Source organism: Rutilus rutilus (assembly GCF_951802725.1).
Source record: "Rutilus rutilus genome assembly, chromosome: 4".
NCBI lineage: Eukaryota > Metazoa > Chordata > Actinopteri > Cypriniformes > Leuciscidae > Rutilus > Rutilus rutilus.
The window spans coordinates 42492669-42504736 of NC_140212.1; the positions used below are offsets into that span (position 1 = coordinate 42492669).

At 36.1% G+C, this 12068-nt stretch overlaps 1 protein-coding gene across 1 annotated transcript in view; it reads left to right on the forward strand.

Annotated features, from left to right (window-relative positions):
* The window catches only part of LOC311289273 (uncharacterized protein), a 29209-nt gene extending 18732 nt beyond the window's left edge, over nt 1-10477 (forward strand). Inside the window, exon 7 of the mRNA XM_084407112.1 lies at nt 9199-10477. Within this exon, the coding sequence (XP_084263238.1) occupies nt 9199-9340 (142 nt within the window). The 3' untranslated portion in view covers nt 9341-10477. The remainder of the gene's footprint in view (nt 1-9198) is intronic.
* The last annotated feature ends 1591 nt before the right edge of the window (nt 10478-12068 follow it).

Below are 12068 nucleotides of genomic sequence, written 5' to 3' on the forward strand. Positions count from 1 at the left end.
AATTAAGAAACCAAAAGAAAAGTTTGTTAAGAATTAGAATCTAAAAGGATATTAAGATATTTTTAACATAAGTTGCAGGCATGCAAACTTTGGGCAAAAAACAAAAGTAGTGCCTCACCATTTTTAAAATGTCACTGTTGGCATAGCTATAATGAAACAAAGATGGCTAAAGTTAACCAATAGACCTAACAATCTCTGTTTAAAAGTAAAATAATGATGCAGTTCTTAAGCCATTTTAACCCCCCTGTAATCTGACTCCAAATCTTAGGTGAAAATTGTCATTTTGACCCATTTTACAAAACTGTAAATTACTCAGTAAATAGACATCCATCACATGTAGCCTGATATTTTGGCTTTCTTCTTCATTTATGTTTGTCTTTCTTATATTTTAACAAAATCAAAAATTTGAGCCGGGAAAGTTTCTGAAATTTGGTAGATTTTTTCGAAATTACCCAATTGTGTTTGTCTGAGAACCTTTATACATCTATTGTACACATATTTAACTGCAGATTTTGAAATGATATGCACTGTGTGTTACAGTACAAATATTTTGAGTGTCCCTGTCCCTTATTTTCCTATAAAGAACCACGATTGTCCCTTATTTTCCTTTCCATAAGTTGGCAACCCTACACATACAGTAAGACATAACAGAATGTTTGCGTGAATGCTCGCCAAGACAGATATTTTGAAATACTGTGATTCTGTGTGTATCAGGATTCCGCTCTGTCTGGGGCGTCTTTGTACGCACATTTCAGATCTGTCAGATTGTTTTGTTGACATCAGCATGAGTTTTAAAATCATATTTCATTGGTTCAGACTCATACCACAGAGAATTCGCAATAAATTTTCACAAAGTTGGAATGCTGCACTTTAAAACGATACCAAACTTGTGCTGAGGGGAAGCACCAGTCGTTGAGAAGCGAGCAGAGAAAAACAGCCCTTTTCGGTAACCCTTTCTTTTACAGTCCCCTAATTACTAGGTATTTACCTGGTAAATATATGGTAAGTTATAGTTGGTTATTGGTAATTACCACAGGTAACAAGTATGTAAATGCAGAGAAACTACAAACTAATTACTAGGTATTTACCTGGTAAATATATGGTAAGTTTTAGTTGGTTATTGGTAATTACCACAGGTAACAAGTATGTAAATGCAGAGAAACTACTAAGTATTTACCTGGTAAGCATATGGTAAATTATAGTATTTTAGTGTGTAATTACTTAAGGTGATTAGTATGCAATTACAGAGAAACTACCAGGGAAAAAACACCACTGTTAAATATCAACTCAACAAAGTACTGTGTACTTGTTACCTGTTTAGGTTGGTAATAACTCCGATTTAATTGTGTACTTCCTCAGAATGTAGGCAGACTATTTTTAGAAACACCTCCAGTATTACCCATCAATTCAAGTTAGGTTTGTAGTTATCCTAGGGTTATGTTGGTAACAGTCCATGTTTATTTATTACTATCTTGAAATTAAGACGTAGTTTCCAATAAATGACCTTGTCTTACATAGTTGTTGTTCATTGTTACACCCATTTATAGAGGGTTTGTCAAATAATTTACCTTACACTTACCTGGTAACTACCCCGCAGGAACAGTTTTCCCTAATGTCATGGCACATCTTAAATACTGGGTATGTGCTTGCAGATGTTTTTACAATTTACTCAGTAAGTAAAGTGTAACTACTGTAAAATGAAGCCTTGTTTATTTCCATGGTATTATCGGAATTGTACCATGTAACTTGATCATTCCCTTTTCCATATAGTCACAATTTTTTACCTCATTTGTCCTGCAACGTTACCAAGGAAAACATGACAATTTACTCAGTAAGTAAAGTGCAACTGTACTGTAAAATGAAGCCTTGTTTATTTCCATGGTATTACCGGAATTGTACCATATAACTTGATCATTCCCTTTTCCATATAGTCACAATTTTTTACCTCATTTGTCCTGCAACGTTACCAAGGAAAACATGACAATTTACTCAGTAAGTAAAGTGCAACTGTACTGTAAAATGAAGCCTTGTTTATTTCCATGGTATTACCGGAATTGTACCATATAACTTGATCATTCCCTTTTCCATATAGTCACAACTTTTTACCTCATTTGTCCTGCAACGTTACCAAGGAAAACATGACAATTTACTCAGTAAGTAAAGTGAAACTGTACTGTAAAAGGAAGCCTTGTTTATTTCCATGGTATTACCAGACTCTTACCACATCCTTTGCTACTGCTTAAACATTTTTGAAATCACAAACTTTTACCGTGTGTTCTGCAACTTAACTAAAACATTCCAGCCTGGTCTCATTGTTAATACGTAGTATTAACACGTAATTTTCTAAGATAGAAAACTACATAGGCTACAGTTATGAAGAAAAACAACATACGTGTAATCACAATAATTTATTTATTGTGAAAATGTCAAAACCGGTACCAAAAGTCGTTCACATGACGATGTGTTGCAGTCACAGTCCTCTCTTTCAGTATATAATAGTTTTGAATGAGGTACAGAGCAGAATTTAAGTTATTAATCCATGAAAATGTTAATCCGGCTTCGCTCTGTGTGAAGGCGCGCGCGCTTCTCCATTTCAAATATAGTTTACCGACTGAAATATGGCATGTCGCAATCTGTGACGAACATAGACCAACAGGCGAGAGCCAATGAGCGTTTGATATCACTGCCGTAAAACATGTCGTAACGCTTCTTGAGGGCGCAATTTTTGAATTTGAATTCATCATCACGAGCGCGGGTCCGCGGCGGGATTTGACAGTTACAGACTGCGCTGTTGTTAAAGCCTGTGGAATGGAGATGAAGATCACTCACTGGATCAAGGGCTGAATTTGGATCTCTTTCTTGCAAACGTATGGATTCTAAAGATTTGGATTATATCAAGTAGGCTATAATAAAATTGATGTCTTTTGTGAATTTATGTTGGGTTTTGGTGTATTATTGTTCTATTGGAGAAAACGCATTTTGTGTCTCACTGTAAATAAACTAAATATTAAAATGGTTAAACGATTAAATAAGGTACTTTTAAGGTTTTAAAGTGTATTCTTGTTTAACTGCATGCTAATCCTCCGAAACGAGTTTGCAGCAGAAGGCACGAACAGAGCGAAATGTTATTAGTCTATTTCTTGAGTAAACTGCATAAATGCGACTGAAAACGTAATTGATAAGACATTTGAATGCAACAGAGTCAAAACATTAATGCCACGATTTTAATATGCATAAATAAGAATGCGTACAAATATGTACGTTGGTATAGAGTTGTTCATACGTAAATAATTTATGTTTTTGTGCTGTTATGCAAACATTTTACGTTTTAGTGCTGTAAATACTATACGTTTCTGTGTGTATAAAACGTAAGTAAATGTACGTATGGTAGAATTACACTTTACGTAAAAATACACACGTATTCTCATGAGATCACGTTGAACATTCTCAGTAAGTAAAGTGAAACTGGAACGTTACTGTAAAAGGAAACCTTTTTTTTTCCATGGAATTACTGGGATCTTACCCTATAATCTGTAATAGCTACAGTTACGTAGCTATAACAGATTATAGGGTAAGATCCCAGTAATTCCATGGAAATAAAAAGGCTTCCTTTTACAGTACAGTTTCACTTTACTTACTGAGTAAATTGTCATGTTTTCCTTGGTAACGTTGCAGGACATACGAGGTAAAAAAATTGTGACTATATGGAAAAGGGGAATGATCAGGTTATATGGTACAATTCTGGTAATACCATGGAAATAAACAAGGCTTCATTTTACAGTACAGTTACACTTTACTTACCAAGTAAATTGTCATGTTTTCCTTGGTAACGTTGCAGGACATACTAGGAAAACAAATAAATAAAAATGTGACTATGGAAAAGGGAATGATATGGTACAATTCCGGTAATACCATGGCAATAAACAAGGCTTCATTTTACAGTACAGTTTCACTTTACTTACTGAGTAAATTGTCATGTTTTCCTTGGTAACGTTGCAGGACATATGAGGTAAAAAATTGTGACTATATGGAAAAGGGAATGATCAAGTTATATGGTACAATTCCGGTAATACCATGGAAATAAACAAGGCTTCATTTTACAGTACAGTTTCACTTTACTTACTGAGTAAATTGTCATGTTTTCCTTGATAACGTTGCAGGACAAATGAGGTAAAAAATTGTGACTATATGGAAAAGGGAATGATCAAGTTATATGGTACAATTCCGGTAATACCATGGAAATAAACAAGGCTTCATTTCACAGTACAGTTGCACTTTACTTACTGAGTAAATTGTAAAAACATTTGCAAGAACATACCCAGTATTTAAGATGTGCCATGACATTAGGGAAAACTGTTCCTGCGGGGTAGTTACCAGGTAAGTGTAAGGTAAATTATTTGACAAACCCTCTATAAATGGGTGTAGCAATGAACAACAACTATGTAAGACAAGGTAATTTATTGGAAACTACCATCTTAATTTCAAGATAGTAATAAATAAACATGGACTGTTACCAACATAACCCTAGGATAACTACAAACCTAACTTGAATTGATGGGTAATACAGGAGGTGTTTCTAAAAATAGTCTGCCTACATTCTGAGGAAGTACACAATTAAATCGGAGTTATTACCAACCTAAACAGGTAACAAGTACACAGTACTTTGTTGAGTTGATATTTAACAGTGGTGTTTTTTTCCCTGGTAGTTTCTCTGTAATTGCATACTAATCACCTTAAGTAATTACACACTAAAATACTATAATTTACCATATGCTTACCAGGTAAATACTTAGTAGTTAGTTTGTAGTTTCTCTGCATTTACATACTTGTTACCTGTGGTAATTACCAATAACCAACTATAACTTACCATATATTTACCAGGTAAATACCTAGTAATTAGTTTGTAGTTTCTCTGCATTTACATACTTGTTACCTGTGGTAATTACCAATAACCAACTATAACTTACCATATATTTACCAGGTAAATACCTAGTAATTAGGGGACTGTAAAAGAAAGGGTTACCCACTTGGCATGGACAAGGGAAAGGAAAACCTCAAATTCAACCAAAATGTATATTTTTCACTTGTTTAGCCTGTAGCTTGTAAATAGCTTGTGCGCATTCCGACTCATTTTGCCAGCACAGGTCACACACATATTTTAAAGGTCCCATTTCATTAGGGTGACCATATTCCAGGTCATGTCCGGCCGGGATTTCGAGATCGCCCAAAATATCCGCGATTCGGCTTTTGCTTTCTCGTCGCCATTCATTTTGTTTACATGTACACCTTTTGATTCAGTAGTACTGAATTAATTCCGATTGGTTAATCTGAATGTAGTGTTTACATGAACGCTAAACAAGTGATCGGTTGATGTGCGTGTAAGCATTGCTAAGAAAATTCCTGTGTTTTCGTCTCGATCGGGATCCGTGTGAATCAGAATGCATGACCTGCAAAGCTGGCACGTACGTGTCAGTGTCAAATAACGTAATAATGTAAACATAATGAATGGTGACTGTAGAAAGCAAAAGACGAATCCCGGGCATTTTGGGCGATCTCGAAATCCTGGCCAGATATGTCCTGGTTAAACAGGACGTATGGTCACCCTACATTTCATGGATTATTTTATTATTTTAGAATGTTTCCTGCGGTGCCCTTATTATGTTAGTATGTTTTTTAGATCAAAAGTTGTTATAATTTAGAAATAAAAGGCCTCTGATTTTAGCCTCTATCACTTTTTAACGGACACCCTGCAGCCAATCAGAATCGAGTATTCACCCAGACCATGGTATAACAGTCTATAATATGTCCGAACACTGCAATAATTCATCAATGAAAATTAAAAACAGCTTTATTTAAAAAACATTTTTTAACAAATTAATAAAAGAGGCAAAGTGTACATCGCAGGTGGCTTGGAAGAAGTGGGTAATGGTTAATCCATTTTGCAACATGAACTGGAGGTAAGCAACAGTAATTTGTAGCTAGTTTGAACTACAGAACTTAAAGATCTCCCTTTTTTGGTTTTTTTTTTGCTGCAGATGAAACTTATGTTTTAGCGCAGGCGCAATGAGGGAAAAAACACTGAGTTTAGGGCGATCGGTTCGTGGCTCTGCTTCAACTGTGCGATATAGTCACGAGGAGCAACCAAAATTTCTAACATGCCAGAAATTCATCCGACCATCTGACTGCCGGTTGGGAGAGGTTAATCGCCTCTCGTTTCCCCCTGTACACTGCACGAACACTGCACGACAAACGACAAAGCTGAAAATTGGCCCGACCCGAAAAAGAGTCGCACGAGTCAGAATTCGGCTCAAAATCGGACGAAAAATCGCACAGTGTATGCCCGCCTTAAGTACAACAAATAACGGACCAAGACTGACTGAACTGAAGGAACTTAAAGGGATAGTTCACTTTTAGCTTACCTCAAGGGCATCCAAGATGTAGGTGTCTTTGTTTCCGCAGTAGTTTCAATTTTGATATTTTTAGGTCAAACCGTTCTTGTCTGTCAGTCATATAATGCAGGTCTATGGTCACTGTCTCAAAGAGCATGCACAGAGAAGTCCAAATTAAACAATTCCCCATCGTAAGTACACATTGATGGCCTAAGACACGAAACGAGCGGTTTGTGTGAGAAAACGAACAGTATTTATATCGTTTTTACCTCTTGTACACAACCACGTCCAAGTGATCTGAGGGACGTGTGCGTGCGTTCTGGCTTAGTCTGCGCAAGCGCCGAAAAGGTAAAACGATGGTAAACAGAGGTAAAAACGATAGAAATACTGTTCGTTTTCTTACACAAACCGCTCGTTTCGTGTCTTAGGCCATCAGTGTGTACTTACGATGGGGAATTGTTTAATTTGGACTCTGTGCTTGTGTTTTGAGACAGTGACCACAGACCTGCATTATCTGACTGACAGACAAGAACGGTTTGACCTAAAAATATCAAAATTGAAACTACTGCGGAAACAAAGACACCTACATCTTGGATGCCCTTGAGGTAAGCTAAAACATACCAAAATTTAATTTCAAAGTGAACTATCCCTTTAAATACTAACACAGATGAACACTGATTAACTGAACACAGGTGATGTAGATGATGATTAAATAGACACAGGTAATACAACTGAACTAATAATGACAGTGAAGAAGACACGTGACATGATGACAGGCAGACAAGTCCAATGAAAACAAACTAAACTGAACACAACTGTGACAACATATGTGACCCGTCACGGAAACCAGGGACACAAGTCGGCAGCACAACTTTCGAGCAAAATGAGAAAGAAGCGTTTTTTTTTTCAAAATTGGTGATTTTCGTTTTTTGCAGAATCTGTTAGTTGAGATCACGAAGAAGCCTCTCCATGTTTGAGATAGCAGTATTGGTATATTTAAAAGCGTACATTTTGAATTTGAAATCGGCTTGTTTTTCGGAGATTCTAGCACGCAGTAGGGGCGTGTCATTGTCGGTGTGTATTTCCATACTGAATAAGCCGGCGTGGCTACTTATTATGCAGCGCTCTGGCCGCTCTATCTGATTTCAAAATTCAATGAACATGGACGCCAATAACATTACGATGTCCAGCAATCGATTTAAATATTAGGTTACATGGGGTTTAATTTGTCGTTTAATGAGATGTAGCCTAATACATGTTGTCAGTGCCAATACATAGATCCACCTTTAAAATTCACGTATATGAATGGTACAGTGGTAGAGCTTTCGCCAGCCGTGTCAGAGGTTGAGCGTTCGATTCCGCCCTTTGTATGGATTTTTTTTTTTTTCTCGTATAGTTTTTTTTCTCTCATCAGAACGATTATGTTCATCAGTGGTTGTATATCAAGCAGGGACACGCAAACGTTTGAATAATTTTGTTATTTCAACAGAACGAATAGAGAGTATCCGACCGCAACGCAATGGATTGAGGCGCGCGTCGAGTGAAGACAATGCAGTTGTGTGCGCGAGCCACACGAGCAAACACTGTATCTGCCCACTGATCGCAGCGGCAACGAGCACTTTGATCACTTGATAAAAAAATAAAAAAACACATTTCAGCGCTAGTATCTTATTTAAAAAACGAACGAAATGAATGCTCTGCCAGTTAACTGGAAATGTTTTATTTAGAGAATTTGTAGAATTGGTACATTCAGGGGGGAGGGGGAGACGGGGGAGCTTTACAGGGGGTATGACTTATCTAAATGAGATGTAAATGAGCCCTATTGTCATTCCCAGAAGGGCGAGAACTTGCCAATCTTTAGAAGCAGATTTCTACCATTTCAGTTTTTTTTGAGTGCCTACCTTCAAATGGCCACAACTTCTCCAAATATTATCAGATTTACATGGGTTACACATCGTTGGAAAGCTTGAATACTACACTTTCAGAATATGTGAATAACTCAAAATGCCCCAGAACCGACTTGTGTCCCTACTTTCCGTGACTGGTCACATATGCTGATGTACTAGGGAATACCAATGTTACGACGCGGTGGCTTCACTTTTTATGATTTCATGAGAAATCCAGTTCTCTATATAGATCAGTGGTTCAGACATCACTCATTTTACCACAATATTCCATGAGAAGTCTGGATATGGAAGACTACTGTATTTATTTATTTATTTATTTTGGAAGAAGAAGAAGAGGTTCTAGAAGAGGTTCTGTTCTTATTTCAGCAATCTGTGTCTTTTAAAGAGAAATGTCAAAGGCAGTTGTTTAATCTGTTACTACTCTTGAACATTCTGTCACAGGAAAGAAATGGAAGAGAGCCAAAACTATTCAAACACCATCTGTCAAATATTCAAACAAACACAGAAAGTTTTTGATCTTCTGTTTGTCTTTCTGTCTGTCTGTCTTTCTGTCTGACTGCATAACAGTAGTCATCTTCAACTCTAAGCTTTAAAACTACTTTAAACTTTTAGGCCTGGCTTTCTCAAGGTAAAAGTTTAAAATCTTTTTTCTATTTTGTCCTCATTAATGATTTTAGCCATTTTTTAATACTGATCCATAGGAAAATCATTTCACTGTCTCCAGAGGCAGTATATGGAAGGAAAAAAAGCATTAGTATTTATCAGCATTTACTGAAATATACTCTTTTAAAACACTTTTCTTACCTGTTTATTGTAAACTAATTCCATTGTGGTTCATGAGTTTCAGAGGTTAAATTGATGCCATAAAGTCACTCAACTCCCCTCGTCTCATTCTTGTCCAGGTCAGGCAGCGGTACTGGAAGTGCTTATGACGTCTTTGCTGTGGACTCAAACCCAAAGACATCAAAAGTTACCCAAGAAAAACACTGCAACATCACATTAAACCTTGAACGCGTGAACCAAAATATCTACATGAATGCATAAAGGATGGTCAAAAGAAAAAAAAAGAAAAAAGAAGATTAATGATAAATATATAATCAAGCATGATATGTGTAGTATGATTGCAAACTTAATGTTCTACATGTGCTGCCATTTTAGCATTATCATTTGAGTTATAGAGTGCATTGTGTGATTACCGTTCACAAATCTTCTCCCATATGGATAGAAAAATGTTCATTGGATGTGAACTTCAAAATCTTGGCAGAAGCTGTAGGTCATACTTCTTTTCACCTACTATAGTAGTGAGATTCTTCAATTGGTGCCAACAGGGGTGACACACTGATCCAACTAAACTCCATGAAGTGTCTGTTGTCATCTGTTGGTTCAGTGTGAATTGGCCTACAGTCTCAGCTTCTTTCTGCAAATAATATTAAATCATTCAAGTTTCTTAATATTACAGCTGTCAATACTAGTGATGTAAATTAAATAACTCTAATTTAAGCACTTAAGATTTTTTTGGGTGGAAGGCAAAGGTATGTTTACAGACTGACTCTTAATAGTTTTTGTTTATTTGATATAAAAGCTGAATATGGAATAAATACTTGCAAAATACAATAACAAAAAAGTACTTCATGCCTACATGGTAAATGGAAATCTTAAATGACTTTACATTGTATAGTCTTATATTGCATGTTTCAGCTCAAATAATTAATGAAACTGTCAAACTTCAATTATATTTAACTGTAACTGTTATTCTTTTTATATTTATAGTTATATTACAGTTTTTTTTTTTTTTGTCAAGCTCAGAAAGCCTTTATTAGATATAATTCCTCTGTGAAAACATGTTATACGAGTGTCTTCTTTTATAGCTGTTAATACTATTGATGTAAAGCTCAAACAATTTTATTCAGTCTTTTTTCTTGATGGAGGGTGAAAGGCATATTTTGACTAATTCCTCTGAATAATCAAACTTAAATATTTGTAAATAAAAATAAAAGGCTAAAAACTATTTCATGTGTGCATGGTGGAGGGATATAAATGAATTTACATTGAATGGAATCATGGTTAATCTTGCACAATTATATTTTGTTTTTCGAGCATAGAAAGCGGTTTCTTCTGTAAGGACCCATTCTGCAGTATATGCCTCATACAAATTATGTAATTTTTGTAACAAAATATGTTAATAAAAAAAAACAATAGTATAAAAATTGTGTTTTAAACATGTTTTTTCAGGTTCCACAAAAGAACAAAGCTCCAGTGACTCGAGAGGAATACCCTAGAAATATGAAATACTAAATCAAGCATCATCTTCCACAGTATTTCTGTATTTAAAATGTAACATTAATAACCAGCTTGGTTTTATATATTTTTTTCTTCTTTTCTTTTTACAACAGAAGTCAATAATCAGCGTTTGTGGGATAGATGAGACTTGAATAGACAATAGTCATACTACTTGAATAGTCATACACAAATGAGAAGTAATTACTTGAGTTTACTCAGAAATCGTGTGGAAACAGATTGCCTTAAATTTCTCAAGCTTGTTTTACTCAAGTTGTAACCTGTTAGTACAAAAGACATAAAAAAGAGTGTTGGGACCGCATTAGACTGTGCATTTATTTGCCTTTATTAAAGGCAGGGTCGGCAGTTTTTTTCCAAAAATTTTTTTTCCAAATTTGTTTAAACTGTCTTTATATACCAATACATAATTAAAATGTAATTACTCTGAAAAAGAGAGTATAAAAATCGAGTGTCTGTAGTCTTCACCGGGCTGCAATAAACACAGCTACTTATTCCATTCGGAATGAATGAAATGATTGGCTGGGCGACTGTCACTCTCCCTCGCTACCATGGCTACCACCCCTGCCGCTACAGGAGCTGCCCACATGCGCGTACCCGTTTGACTCAAGGAGGGGAAGAGGCAATAACAAATACACTAGGAATAATCACAATTATGGCAGAGATAAATAATCAATAGGCCTAGCTCCAGTTGAGAGCTGTATTGTTGAATTTCGCCAAATCTAACTGTAGGTAACATAATGCAGGTGTAACAGCTAGTACACAGCGCCGAGGAGCTATTTTTAGACCTAACTTTACCCTGTCTAAACTGTGTTCCTATGTTCACCGGTCTCTGGAGTGTAGTCCTCATCAGAGCCAAAAGTGCTTTCATCGTGGAAGCTCTTACATGCAAATCACCGTATATGTTATGAATCTTACACGGAATTCACCTTCATCACAGTGTAACTGATGGTAATGGGAAAACATGTATCAATGCAACCTGTTTTTAGCTTTGCCTTATGTTACGAGCTCGTTACCGAATCAAACTCAATATATTTTAAACTTTACCAGTATCGATATGCTAGCTTGATAGTGAGTACTAACAGCCATGTTAGTTGTTTATATTTATAATGATAAAGTTAGGTATTTTATTACATGTGATTCTGACATGATGTCACTACATGCACTGCACTCCTTTCCACTCGGCGCTGGCAAACGCGTCCTCCAGCTGAGCGGTCGGCATCGCACGTTCATGTGTTTTGGGGGCGTGGCTTTGGAAGGAGCCCAGAAGGGAGGGGGTGGGAGTGAATGGAATAAGTAGCTGTGTTTATTGCGCCCTGAGAGAACTACAGACACTCGATTTTTATACTCTCTTTTTCAGAGTACTTACATTTTAATTATGTATTGGTATATAAATAAAGTTGAAAAAAATAGTAAAAAAAAAAGAAATTTTAAAACTGCCGACCCTGCCTTTAAACTGCAAATATGTTGTGTGCAA